The sequence below is a fragment of the Lepidochelys kempii genome, chromosome 17 (genome assembly GCF_965140265.1).
Source record: "Lepidochelys kempii isolate rLepKem1 chromosome 17, rLepKem1.hap2, whole genome shotgun sequence".
In the NCBI taxonomy this organism is placed as follows: domain Eukaryota; kingdom Metazoa; phylum Chordata; order Testudines; family Cheloniidae; genus Lepidochelys; species Lepidochelys kempii.
Window position 1 is genome coordinate 2,733,189 of NC_133272.1, and position 15,272 is coordinate 2,748,460.

The 15,272-nt window shown below is 42.8% G+C and overlaps 1 protein-coding gene across 2 annotated transcripts in view; it reads right to left on the reverse strand.

The window, feature by feature from the left end:
* Positions 1-5,667: 5,667 nt before the first annotated feature.
* Positions 5,668-15,272, reverse strand: part of BLMH (bleomycin hydrolase) — a 35,469-nt gene continuing 25,864 nt past the window's right edge. For both annotated transcript variants that reach the window (XM_073315988.1, XM_073315987.1), the window contains exon 12: positions 5,668-6,673. In XM_073315988.1, coding sequence (XP_073172089.1) covers positions 6,522-6,673 — 152 coding nt within the window. In that variant the 3' untranslated portion in view covers positions 5,668-6,521. The remainder of the gene's footprint in view (positions 6,674-15,272) is intronic.

A 15,272-nucleotide genomic window follows, 5' to 3' on the forward strand; every position in this document is an offset into this window, starting at 1 on the left:
ACTCTGAGTCTACTCTTTCACTGAAAACAGGATCTTTCATCACCGTTTTTGGAGTTTTTTTCCCCTCACTGGTAGAAATATATAAGAATCTGCATGACGTGTCTTTTTAAAAAAATGTTATTTGTTGCTGTATCTCCACTTTACTGTGCTCAGAGCAGACTTTTGCCATGGTTTCTGAACTATTACTGAACACAGTTTGTCTCAGTCTACACTGGTAGTTAAAACTGTGTTCAGCTGCACACACTGAGGACACTCAATGTCAGCAACTGGTAATATATAGACAAAGCTTGAAGGTACACAGAGTGTATTGAGAACATATAGAGAGCATTAACAATTACTTAGCTTGGCTTTTTTGTTCACTTATGGGTTTTTTCCACCCTTTCACTGCAGTATATGTATTTTATTTGTTCTGTAAAGTACCTAAAACACTTTGTGGATACTGTATAAATAATAATAATTGCATCCCAAAAACTGATTATTAATTTATTCATGGACTTTTCTATATCACTCATCACTATATTATCTGACCACTTCACCAATATTAATGACTTTATTTTCAGAACCCCAGAGAAGTGAAAGGATGATATTATTCCTATTTTACAAAAGGACAACTAAGGCACAAAAAAGATTAGGGTCATAAGGCTCAGCTAATGTTGGGTGCCTGATCTGAGATGACATGGGTATGATTTTTCAGAGTACTTAGCATTTTGTAGCAGGTGATGTGTTCAAAGCAGAGTCCCATTGAGTTCAGCTGCGGCAGTGAGTTCAGGTGAAAGCATAATGATTGTCTGATTTTACCCACATAGCTGCTGCTGGGGCATTTGATACACTGGACAAGGTACACCACACGTTGTGTAGGACCCGGGGATCTTGAGAGGTGTGTTGTGGAGCATACTGCTCATCGTAGCAGTGGAGATAACAGCGGCAGGTTTTGCATATGTTGATATTCTGGCAGTAAGAGTGCCCTGTAAGAGTGTCAGTCAGAGGGCTGCCTGGGTACTCTTTTTTGTGTCACTCAGGAAGCATGTGGAAGATCTGTGGGGTGGGTTTGAAGTAAATTAAGCTAAACTGAATTAAGGCAACTTTAATTCTGAATGAGTGTTCACACAAGGGTTCAGGGCAGTTTAACGAATCCATTTTAAATTCACATATTTAATTAATTCAGTTTAAATTTCCTGAGTGTTCCTGTGTAGACAAACCTTTGGTCTTGCTGTCTACCCCCTAGTCTCCTTGTCCCCATATATTCCCTCCACTCCTGTCCACTCCACCCAGGTCCAGCTGTTGCCCCATCTATATCTGAGTCCGGCAGCTGCCTCCTCCACACTGCCTAGATGCTGCCAAGGGACCATTGGAAGCACAGGAAAAACAATATCCTTGTTTTCAGTTCTGATGCCTGGTGCCACAGCAATGGGGAATTAGCAGTTTCACGGAACGTCCCATTCAGCCCCTGGAGCACTGAACTGGAGCATGCTAAGCACAAATGGAATCTCAGAAGAGTTTAGCTGCCAAACTCTAAGAAGTCTCTTCTGAGTGTGTGCAAACAGATTTTTTCAAAGGCTTATAACTTGGCCAAGTTTGGTTGGATTTTCAAGGGAAAAGCAAAAAACACATGCCTTGGACCAGGGAGACTCCCTACCATATTTCAAGTCTTTACTCCAAAAGCATGGGGGAGTCTAAAGCTTTCCAGCAAAAAAGTTGTAAGAAACAAATATTTAACATGGGCAAAACAAATTTTTTCACAAATCAACTTCCCAGAAATGGCTGAACCATTTTATTGGAACCTTTAAAAAAAAAAAAAAAAGAAAGAAAAGAAAGTCTAAGGCAGACACCCTACATTGAAAATTTCAACCTGAACAGGATGATTAGTTGGGAACTCTATGAGTTTTATCTTGTAGCATTTTCCTGAAGCATAGGCTTCCCACCAGAAGAGGGGGATATAACCTTAAGTTACCTGCCCTGGGCCCAAGTAGAGCCTACACCAGAACTTGTAACTGATCTTAGAAGGAAGTTGCAGGTCCCAGTCTGGTGTTTAGAACACCTTCCTTGAGTGCAAAATTAAACGGTCATTGCTGCAACAAGATACCATAGGGAAACAGAATATGAAGTTCAATCTCAGTTCTAGTCCAGCAGGACATGGGTGCAAATCACATTTATATTATGCGTGGGAAGAAAATGTACATAGGTAGGTGGCTTTGCAAGAACCCTGGATGAAAAATTCAGGACCTGCTTAGGTGTGAGGCATGTCCTGCCCTCCCCACATAGCAGGGCATTGTTGTAACATGTTGTAGGCAGGGACCTTCTGTGAACTATCACATGGAAAAGTGTTATGGTTATAGTCATAAAAGTTAGAGAAGGAATGCACCTCACCATCAGCTATTCCATGTGAAATTCAAAGATCTTTCTCTCCATGTGCAAACCATATATCAGGGATACAACTAAGCTAGATAAGGAGAGAACTCTGAGATGTTTGGCTTCTCTCCCCCTCCAGCCTCAACATTCTGTTACCAACTGGTTATGAATGTTTCCTTGTAATCTGGATTTACAGTCCCTTACAGACAAAGTTTCTCTTGCCCTAAAATTGTACATTGAGCAGGCCAGATTTATTCATAGATTTGTATTCCATTAATTGAAATGCAGAGTTTTAATCCTAATCCTCTCTTCTCTGATCCAGCCGCTAAAAACTGACTTGAGAAAAACAAAATGTTCCTCATTTAAACTGTCCCATCAAACCAGACTGAAGAAGTGCTAGGCCCATACCTGGCACACCAACTCGCTCCATGCCACAAATATATTTCTGTGCATGTGAGAAGAGACTGAGGTTCTTTTGGGACCATGAGCACTCTCAAGCTGTTCATAACACCAGAATCTGTTTTTTATAACGTATCTTGAGGCTTATCAATGTTTTCTCTGGCTGGCTCCATTCTTAATTCTAACACTGAAGGTTGCCATTCACATCACCACCTTTTGCTTTAGGACAAAGGGGCAGCATGGTCTGGTAAATTGATGATGAACCTCTGACCCAGGAACTACCAAACTGCAGTCATTTCATCACTCTGCACCTCAGCTCTCCCATCTGTAAAATTAGGGACACCTGAAGTGATGCAGGACACTCCAATTAAGAATTTAAAAAAAACATTGAACTTTCTTAATTCTTTAATAATTTGCATCTAAAAATGACCAGGTTTCTGTTGGATTAGACTTAAAGATGAGGGACAATTGCCTACTTATGTTAGCAGCAAATAGATCATTAAAGTCAGATACAAATATAAAAAACACTGGAGGGAGGGTTGGAATCAATTTTCTTCAGTTTTGCTGTTGTTGTGGAAGTTCCATGTATGCTGCAATGCCCTAAACTCTTGCCTCAGGAGAGCACACTTAATCATTTATTATTTGATGGCACCCAAAAGAACACTCTATTTTGCTAGAGATACAGGGCCCACTGTCCCCAGAGATTAGTAGGGACATTTTACATCTACTACACTATCACCAGGAGCTGGTAGAGGGGAATCTATTTATACATACGAATTTTAACCACCATTTCAGATGTTGCAATTTAAAAAAAAAAAAAAGACAAAATGTCAGTGTTGTTTAATAGTCAACAAATCACCAATAGCTAAGGGGGCTGATCTGTTTTATTAGATAAAAATGGCCATTGACAGAGCACTACAACAAAGAGCACTGCATAAGAACATATAGAGAAAAAACAGGAGCATGCAACTCCTGGTTGCTGTCAGTGGCAGAAAACGGGAATCCGACTATTGAAAATTCCTGTGACAATTCAAGAAACTCGACACACAGCATCCTAGTAGTCTCCCTGTTGGCCTCAAAGTACAGTAAAGGTATGGCTACACTTCACACTAGAGTGGTAATTGTCAGCTGCAGGAGACATTCCCATGCTAGCTGCGATCAAGCTTGAAAGCTAAGAACGAGTGTAACCAGTGCTTAATTTGTTTGGCAGTTCGTAGACCCGGCACCTCTGGGCTTGCTGCATCAGCTATGAATGTAAAACTATTGCTTGAGCCACAGCACCTCTTTTATTACAAATTAAGCGCTGGTGTAACACTGCTGTGACTGGGTATCTGTGCTGAGTAGACACCCAGTGGTTTGGAGGGGTTCATACTCCAGGAGGCAAGCCCCTCCCCCCACAGCTACCCTCCTTTTTAGTGCACTAGCTGGATCAGACCTAACACGGGCATCTCCTTGAGCTAGAAATTACACTTCCATCTTGAAGCAGACATACCCTTACACACATTGGTATAGCCTACTGAAAGTTGTTGATTTAACAACCCTTGGAGTGATCAAAGTAGAGGGAAGAACTGGAATATATTTCTCTCCCCTATCCCCCTACAAAGATTTTAGAGCAGCAGTGAGTGTAGATAGAATACTGCTTCTGCCAGACTGGCTTCATTTTACATGGCCTGTTTGAACCATCAGAATGTTCTGTGCTTTTTGAAACGGGGGGGGGAGAAGAACCCAAGCTATTGTATAAACTGTACTAGGAAACATATGGGCAAGGACAGCAGAGATAAGCTCACACCGGACAATAGTTAAAAATATTCCAAATTAAACAAAAATGGGCTTGAACACAGTTTAAGCTTGTCAAACGAACACAGAGCTGGCATAGGCAAAAAATGCTCTTCACTGTATCTCAAAAGAGGTTAACTCCTTTTGATGGCTATAATCGAGTGGTAAACATGCAACATCAAAAGCAAAAAACTTTAAGTGACTAGGATATTGAACTTTAAGAAAAAGCCCATGAGCCTTAGCATACTTCAGAACCACATTCAACCAAGAAAATTGCTTACTTGCCACAGTTAAGGTAGTTTGTGTGTGTGTACATTAGTGCTTTTTTGTATGGGTGGGGTTTGGACAAGCACATATGAATGTGCTTTATAAACATGAAGCAAAACAGAGACCACCTCCTGTCTGCTGTGTAATGCAGCCTTCCACAGATTTTTGTAGAAATCAAGGACAATCCATTTTTCCAGAGGTAATCCCAGAGGAAATCCAAGGATTGGGTGTTTGAAATCTGGGAACACATGCACTGGAATGCTTATATACTAGCTTCAAATTTCTGTTGGTGACTAATACTATCAGAAGGAAAGGTGCAAGCAATTCTGTTTACAGCTAAGTCTTTTGCTGGTCTTTACACCATGAATTTTTAATGAGCCTTACTTGAGGTGAAAAAATATTTTGATGGAAGTATGTCAGTAACAGAAGCTGAATTTGGAACCCCAAGAATCCCATTTGTTGCTTGTACTTAGGTTAGTAGGACTGTTCTTTTCTGTCAATATTCTCTTCACTTTGTCCAACCCCACCTTTCTCCCTGCCCCTGCATGGAGTGAGTAAGGACTCCATGCAGAACAGCACAAGCCATTGTCACAGAGGTCATGGTATGCAGTTTAACAGCTTGGGCTTGATTTGATCCACGCATTTACATTGTGCTCATCACCGTGGTATTTAAGTGCCTGTAGTGTGAATGTCTTCTCCCATGCTGTGTACAGATGGAGAGCCTTTATGTCAACTATAGAGAAGATAAAGCAACATGGCTTGTTGAGCTGCTAGTGTTTTGGCTCCCCAAGAGTTGTTTACGGGTCATTAACATCTTTCCCATCCAATGAAGTTACATGTAGCTAATTTATAAAAGAACACAGCTATACCCATAACTCCAGAAAGTTTTTTTTATTCAAAAGCTTCAGAGCACCATCTAGTTGAAGATGTCCAAATAAAATGCAGTAATTAAAAACCCAGTTTTACTAGAGCACCATATTCTTTAACTTTGCCTGGGATCATATTTATTATGGTTGTCCTTGCTAATCCTACAGGAAAGTTATTTTTCAGTGAGTACAGATTAACACACACCAGAATCAGTCTGTCATACTTGGGTAGGGAAGAGCAGGAAGCAAGTCAGACTAAGTACATTTGGTAAAAGGCTCAATGCTGCTGGAATAGGAAACCATTCCAGAAAAATTACTAGAAGAAAATAGAACCATCTCTGTACACCTACCTCCTTAAGACCAACTCCTATTATGCAGAAAACCAAAAATGTGAATAGCTCTCTAGAAACAAAATGAAGCCAATACTGAATCTGGACACTTATAGTACAAATAAAAACATGAGACTAATTATAAACATTTTGCTGTACTTTTCTTAATATCACTCAGCTAATTAGCCTAAAATTTGGCCATCTACAACCCTCTCCCCTGTGGAAAGCACTGGTCAAAACAGTTTGACAGAGTTATGTTCATTATTAAAAAGATAAAAATCCAAACTGCCATTAAAAGCAATTCTACAGTATCATGAGGAGGTGGGTAAATTTTGTGCGCGTGCATAGAGTAGCCTGACAGCTTTTTTATTCAGCCATTCAGTAAAGCGCTATTTCCCAAAGAGATCCCTAGCATACATTTAAAGATTGTAAATGCTGCATGCTTGGTCTTATCATTTGGCTATGGCTTCCAGTCTCTGGGATTCTCTATCACATCTACTTCTGGTTGACCATTAGGAGGCAAGTACTGTGCAGTTCACTTGGCTAATGCACCCATGGGGTCCCATGCCGGCAAGACAATGGGTTCCTGCTGCATCACTGCTAAGATGTCTTCTGGCACATGCTTCTTATCCACCACCACTTCATACACATACTCAGAAAACCAGTCATCAGACATGAGCAGGTAACCTGGAGATAAAAAACAAAGTAGGTTACTAACAAAGAGGCATGGATCTTATGCAAAATTGTATCATGTCCAACAACTTCATACTGTCAAACAGGATAATCATATTTCCACAAAAAGAAAAGGAGGACTTGTGGCACCTTAGAGACTAACCAATTTATTTGAGCATGAGCTTTCGTGAGCTACAGCTCACTTCATCAGATGTTTACCGTGGAAACTGCAGCAGACTTTATATACACACAGAAATCATGAAACAATACCTCCTCCCACCCCACTGTCCTGCTGGTAATAGCTTATCTAAAGTGATCAACAGGTGGGCCATTTCCAGCACAAATCCAGGTTTTCTCACCCTCCACCCCCCCACACAAATTCACTCTCCTGCTGGTGCTAGCCCATCCAAAGTGACAACTCTTTACATAATCAAGTCGGGCTATTTCCTGCATAGATCAAGGTTTTCTCACATCCCCCCCACCCCCATACACACACAAACTCACTCTCCTGCTGGTAATAGCTCATCTAAACTGACCATTCTCCAGGTTTAAATCCAAGTTAAACCAGAACATCTGGGGGGGGGGGGGGGTAGGAAAAAACAAGAGGAAACAGGCTACCTTGCATAATGACTTAGCCACTCCCAGTCTCTATTTAAGCCTAAATTAATAGTATCCAATTTGCAAATGAATTCCAATTCAGCAGTTTCTCGCTGGAGTCTGGATTTGAAGTTTTTTTGTTTTAAGATAGCGACCTTCATGTCTGTGATTGCGTGACCAGAGAGATTGAAGTGTTCTCCGACTGGTTTATGAATGTTATAATTCTTGACATCTGATTTGTGTCCATTTATTCTTTTACGTAGAGACTGTCCAGTTTGACCAATGTACATGGCAGAGGGGCATTGCTGGCACATGATGGCATAGATCACATTGGTGGATGTGCAGGTGAACGAGCCTCTGATAGTGTGGCTGATGTTATTAGGCCCTGTGATGGTGTCCCCTGAATAGATATGTGGGCACAATTGGCAACGGGCTTTGTTGCAAGGATAAGTTCCTGGGTTAGTGGTTCTGTTGTGTGGTATGTGGTTGTTGGTGAGTATTTGCTTCAGGTTGCGGGGCTGTCTGTAGGCAAGGACTGGCCTGTCTCCCAAGACTTGTGAGAGTGTTGGGTCATCCTTTAGGATAGGTTGTAGATCCTTAATAATGCGTTGGAGGGGTTTTAGTTGGGGGCTGAAGGTGACGGCTAGTGGTGTTCTGTTATTTTCTTTGTTAGGCCTGTCCTGTAGTAGGTAACTTCTGGGAACTCTTCTGGCTCTATCAATCTGTTTCTTTACTTCTGCAGGTGGGTATTGTAGTTGTAAGAAAGCTTGACAGAGATCTTGTAGGTGTTTGTCTCTGTCTGAGGGGTTGGAGCAAATGCGGTTGTATCGCAGAGCTTGGCTGTAGACGATGGATCGTGTGGTGTGGTCAGGGTGAAAGCTGGAGGCATGCAGGTAGGAATAGCGGTCAGTAGGTTTACGGTATAGGGTGGTGTTTATGTGGCCATTGTTTATTAGCACTGAAGTGTCCAGGAAGTGGATCTCTTGTGTGGACTGGACCAGGCTGAGGTTGGTGGTGGGATGGAAATTGTTGAAATCATGGTGGAATTCCTCAAGGGCTTCTTTTCCATGGGTCCAGACGACGAAGATGTCATCAATATAGCGCAAGTAGAGTAGGGGCTTTAGGGGACGAGAGCCGAGGAAGCGCCGCTCCAAATCAGCCATAAAAATGTTGGCACACTGTGGGGCCATGCGGGCACCCATAGCAGTGCCGCTGATCTGAAGGTATACATTGTCCCCAAATGTGAAATAGTTATGGGTAAGGACAAAGTCACAAAGCTCAGCCACCAGGCCAGCCGTGACACTATCGGGGATAGTGTTCCTGACGGCCTGCAGTCCATCCCCGTGTGGGATGTTGGTGGGATGTAGAAGCCCTCTACACCAACATTCCACACGGGGATGGACTGCAGGCCGTCAGGAACACTATCCCCGATAGTGTCACGGCTGGCCTGGTGGCTGAGCTTTGTGACTTTGTCCTTACCCATAACTATTTCACATTTGGGGACAATGTATACCTTCAGATCAGCGGCACTGCTATGGGTGCCCGCATGGCCCCACAGTGTGCCAACATTTTTATGGCTGATTTGGAGCGGCGCTTCCTCGGCTCTCGTCCCCTAAAGCCCCTACTCTACTTGCGCTATATTGATGACATCTTCGTCGTCTGGACCCATGGAAAAGAAGCCCTTGAGGAATTCCACCATGATTTCAACAATTTCCATCCCACCACCAACCTCAGCCTGGTCCAGTCCACACAAGAGATCCACTTCCTGGACACTACAGTGCTAATAAACAATGGCCACATAAACACCACCCTATACCGTAAACCTACTGACCGCTATTCCTACCTGCATGCCTCCAGCTTTCACCCTGACCACACCACACGATCCATCGTCTACAGCCAAGCTCTGCGATACAACCGCATTTGCTCCAACCCCTCAGACAGAGACAAACACCTACAAGATCTCTGTCAAGCTTTCTTACAACTACAATACCCACCTGCAGAAGTAAAGAAACAGATTGATAGAGCCAGAAGAGTTCCCAGAAGTTACCTACTACAGGACAGGCCTAACAAAGAAAATAACAGAACACCACTAGCCGTCACCTTCAGCCCCCAACTAAAACCCCTCCAACGCATTATTAAGGATCTACAACCTATCCTAAAGGATGACCCAACACTCTCACAAGTCTTGGGAGACAGGCCAGTCCTTGCCTACAGACAGCCCCGCAACCTGAAGCAAATACTCACCAACAACCACATACCACACAACAGAACCACTAACCCAGGAACTTATCCTTGCAACAAAGCCCGTTGCCAATTGTGCCCACATATCTATTCAGGGGACACCATCACAGGGCCTAATAACATCAGCCACACTATCAGAGGCTCGTTCACCTGCACATCCACCAATGTGATCTATGCCATCATGTGCCAGCAATGCCCCTCTGCCATGTACATTGGTCAAACTGGACAGTCTCTACGTAAAAGAATAAATGGACACAAATCAGATGTCAAGAATTATAACATTCATAAACCAGTCGGAGAACACTTCAATCTCTCTGGTCACGCAATCACAGACATGAAGGTCGCTATCTTAAAACAAAAAAACTTCAAATCCAGACTCCAGCGAGAAACTGCTGAATTGGAATTCATTTGCAAATTGGATACTATTAATTTAGGCTTAAATAGAGACTGGGAGTGGCTAAGTCATTATGCAAGGTAGCCTGTTTCCTCTTGTTTTTTCCTACCCCCCCCCCCCCCAGATGTTCTGGTTTAACTTGGATTTAAACCTGGAGAATGGTCAGTTTAGATGAGCTATTACCAGCAGGAGAGTGAGTTTGTGTGTGTATGGGGGTGGGGGGGATGTGAGAAAACCTTGATCTATGCAGGAAATAGCCCGACTTGATTATGTAAAGAGTTGTCACTTTGGATGGGCTAGCACCAGCAGGAGAGTGAATTTGTGTGGGGGGGTGGAGGGTGAGAAAACCTGGATTTGTGCTGGAAATGGCCCACCTGTTGATCACTTTAGATAAGCTATTACCAGCAGGACAGTGGGGTGGGAGGAGGTATTGTTTCATGATTTCTGTGTGTATATAAAGTCTGCTGCAGTTTCCACGGTAAACATCTGATGAAGTGAGCTGTAGCTCACGAAAGCTCATGCTCAAATAAATTGGTTAGTCTCTAAGGTGCCACAAGTCCTCCTTTTCTTTTTGCGAATACAGACTAACACGGCTGTTCCTCTGAAACCTGTCATATTTCCACAGCAACTTTCATGACAGTCTTGGAGACTTCAATTTTCTGTTCCTTTAGTTATTCTGAACTATCTGGTTAAATAGATTTTAGCTATGACAGAGACTTGGATCAACAAGCCTAAATAGGAAGAAAGTTTGACTAGAGTGTCTTGGACAGGAAATCCTGAAAACAGTTTTGCAAATACAGGCATCTTAGTGCAAGGAAGAGACTGTCTGAGCCAGAACAAAAGGATTTCTAATCTGGGCAACAAACAGCAGTCCTGGGGCATAGATCATCCTTACACAGAAGGCAGTGGAGGCTCATTTTATAATCGCTCAGTCATATGTTGCTGTTCTAATGGACATCAAGAATATACTAAATACATTCCTGATTGTTTAGGCTAAACTTCAGACTGTTTTATCCATGCTTATTAACCACTCCAGTTTTCTGGACAAGAAAGCCCAGATCTCAGTTTCAGGAGATGGAGAGAATGTGTGCGTCCATATTCGATGCTAATTTCTTCCCTCAAACACAAAGCCACTGAGACACCCTCTGGCTGAAATAAATCTTGAGGATAAACTGCACCTCATTTTTACACCCTTCCCTCTTTATGAGGCTCTGGCTGGGAATCTTAATGCAAGATCCTTCTACCTGTATAAAGAAGAAAATCCTACATCTAAAAACATCTTTGCTTTCAGCATTATCCTGCTCTCTGAAACAAATCATTTAAGACATTACACACCACCCCATTCCAGGGAACTCAGCATGAATTGAGAATGTGTGCCGTCAGGGAGAGGGAGGCTATATTTGATAGAAGACAGATGAAGCTTTGTGTAATAAAGTTTCTCATGTCCCTACAATTATCACCACACAATCAAATGAAACAAGAAAATGCCCAAAGAATATGGACAATAAGTGCATCTATCTACACCATCTTGTTTCTAAAGCAAGAGATCAGATTGAATTCCCATAAATTAAAAAGCCTATCAATTGTAATGCGAGCTAGAAGCTGGTTTGGTGGTACTGCCAAGGGAAGCTGCCTTGATTGTTCTTTCTTCAGGATATGAGTTCTTGGGACACAAAAAACCTCACTCCTGACAGCCAACAAGTAATTGCACTCTGTGAGGATAATGAACTCCCTGCCTCTGTGGCTGTTGACATTCTGCATGTCGGAGCTGGACTGTACTGATTGGGATCACAGCGTCCGAACAAGGAGGAAGTGCCAAGTAAAACTTCAGAACATGTGAACAGGGATGGTCACTGTTGCTTGAGAAGGCCTGTAGCCAGGGTCACAGAGAAAGCCATAATTTTCTTCATTAAATGGAATTATTCCCATGCCTCAAGGGAAACAATATACATATCCTGACCTGCACATCCTGTCCAAACAGAACCCAAGGCTCTGCATTCCAGCTAAGTGGGATAAGCAGAGGATAGTGAGTTTTTATTGTATTTCAGGGCAGAAACCAGCAGTGAAGCCCCCCTAGGCCCATCCACCTATCAGTCTAGTGTTTCTACTCTAGCCATGTCTGTTTAGAGAGAACAGAGGTTCTGGCATAGTATCTTTGTGTTCTGACAAGAGGCTCACCAGGGCCTAACAGATGACTGCCCAATAAGTACGGTATGACATTTAGTTCTCAGGTACCACCCTAGCACAAAGCTGCTCCATGTTTCCCACTTCTTCCCCCAAGAAAAGCTGAATGAAGGGATCATTTTATTAGGAAGAGCCAACCAAGGAAGGTTGGTCCAGTGGTTTGGGCACTAGACTCAGAAGACCCAGGCAAAAGTCCCTGCTTTGCCAGACACCCACTTTCACACAGGAAAAGCCACTTAGCCTCTCTGTGCTTCAGATCCCCATCTGTACAATGGGACAGCCATATTTCACAGGAGTGGGAGGATAAAAAAGGTTCTGAGGTGCTCAGACACTACAGTCAAGTTCCTAGGATAGAGAAAGAATGAGACTGTAGTAAAGATGCTAGGAACAAAAGCAGGAGGAGCGCGCCAAAAGGGATGACAAACTAACAACAGTTTACATGGCTGCCAGCTGAAGACTTACAGTAAGAAAGGCTTCTCTTTGTGCCAAAGTAGACAGAGACCCCTGTCGAACAGATGGGATAACATGATTCAATGTTCATTCAGCGTTCACCTTTGGAGACCATCTCCTTGGTTTTAAAAAAAGAGGTCTGATTGGAGATGCTGGGTTCAGACTTAGGTAACACTGTACTGATACAAAGAGCGAGCAGAGTTAAACTCATCTGCAAGGCTGATAAAGTGACCAATAAAACGTAGCATAGAAAGTTTTGCTGGAAGGAAATTTGTCTTATCTCAAACAAAAAACAAAACCCCATACAATATTTGGCAGGAACTGCATTTGTTCCTTGAGAAAAACTAAAGAGATTCCAAGAAAACAAGAGCATTACAAGAGAATCCTATCATTAGGGAATATTTAGGAGAGGTGAGGTTCACGGTTCCACGGGCTCACTGTCCCCCACTACAAGCCCCCTAGTGATGGTTCTGCTCTCTGGACACAGGCAGACAATAGGGTTTAAATTGCTCCCCACTTTCAGCAGCTACATAATGTGAAGGCTCCTCTTTTTGGTCCAGCCTTCACTTCCAGGATTAAGCAAGTCTAGGAAGACTGGTGGCTGTTGGGTACCCCACCACACAAGCTGTGTAAAGGGATCCAACTGGATAATATGGGTCCAAAGGAAAGGGTGTATATGGGGGAATGCCAGTAGTTTCTATATCCCACTATAACTTTAGCCTCCTCATGACCTGAAAGACTAATCTCTGCTGTACTGTTTCAAGTGGTACCCTTTGACATCCTGCTCAAGAAACAGTGAAGTTTGGGCCTGTTTTTATCCCAAACCTCCAACTGGGTCTCAAATGTTACGTGCCAAGTGTAATGTAATTCTTGGACTCTTCCCTAGTGATGGACACTGGTGCTCTGTATTGGGTTTATCCATGCACAGCTTTAAAGGAACATGCTGTGAGAAGGTGCTGCCCAAATCCTTCCTGAGAAAGACACAAGGCTTTCTGCCAGGCTCACTCAGCCGTCTAGCAAGTGTGCTGGGGTATCAGAGTTCAAATCCCAAGCTCCCTGGGCCAGCAGGGGCTGAAGCTGAAAAGGCAGAGATGGGGATGAAGCACCATGCCTAATGCCGCTCAAGTAACCACTTGTGGTCAATGCCCAAGGAAGAGCTGATAGGCTCTAAAGGAATATGTCTAGTTGCTCTCAGATAAAAGGAAGCTTGTTGTGACCCACAGATGAGAAAACTGTTCTAGGGTTTACCACCCCAAAATGTTTCCTTGAACCAAAGAAACAGCTCAAACCAGCTAGGTCTGATGGAACATTTTAAAGTATAAGGAAATTTCCCAGACAACTCCCTGACCTAAAAAAACACACAGGCAATAAGCAAGACTCTAAAGAAAGGTTGCATCTTATGAAACAGCAGATGAATGACAGTAACCCATCCCTAAGGATGTTGTGTTCACGTGTTGTGTGCACACATCCATGTCAGGAACATGGAAACAGATTTACATCCCCTGTACAAAACAGTGCAACACTTTACAGTAAGACAACTCATTTTGGAATTCTAATGGAATAGTTGAGCTCCTATAAAATACACATAGAAGAACTCATTGATCAAAATGAGTTCATGTTTGTAATAAAGTGACATTTGAGGCAGTAACTAGGTGTTGCTGCTTATAAAAAAAGCAGCTTAAGCTGCCATGCTGGCAGACTACAAGCTCCAGAGAGTAAATCTTGAGCAACGTGAGTGATCTGATTAGCTTTCAGCTTGTTATTTTTAAAGTCTGAAGTGCTATACGTTGTCATCTTATGTAGTTACAACAGTTTATTGTTTGGTTGACTTTGGATTTTAGTACGGTTGTGAAGGAAACAAACGGAGAGCCAGGAATAGCAGAGGCTCTTCCTACACGGACCTGTCCAGGTACCACAGTCCTCCCCGGTAGCTCCCACCAATGTTGCAGCCTGGTGTCCATTTTCACAGCTCTGCCAACGCACTTTACATTTTAAGTGCGGAAGGGTTACAGTTATACTCCTCATGAGTAATGGCTGCCTTTTGAACTTAAATGGGTCTATCCTACATCAAGGTTTTGAAATAAGGACGTATGCCCTCTAAGCACTCAGACCAATTAAATTTCACTTGAAAGCCACAAACTTTCTGGCTAGGCAGAAGGCAAGTGCAAAGTTGCTAATAACTGACCTGAATGTGAGCACCATTAACTTTACAGAAGCCTTTTCCCTTACACTGTTCTAGGAGCATTGTCCCCAAAGAAAGCCTATACTCAGCATGTTCAACTTTACACGATGTCTTTACACCACACTTTGGGACAGAAATGACTCATTACCCTAACAAAGGAGCTAAGTCCCAATGAATTCCATGCTAAGTATTTGTAAAAGGAGGACAAGTGGGGACATTTGTTTTTTCCTAGCAGCATTCCTCCACAACCAGATTAATGGCACCCAACATAAGCCAAGTACCTAGAGCATAAAACAAATTCTCATTAAGAACAACTGGGTGCCATTCACTAGACCCTACACTTTCAAGATATGGTCAAGGTCAATGTCTGTTGTATTGGCCTGGATTCTGAACGCAACCTGTATCTTGTTAATGAGCATGTGCTAGGACATAAGCATACAAAAAACCACACACTATGGAAAGTAATGCTTGCTAATCGAATACTAGATCTATTAGTTTGTGCATGGGAAGGAAGCTAGAGGTTCAATATTAACTTCAGTGTTGAGTCTCTTTACATGACACAATAT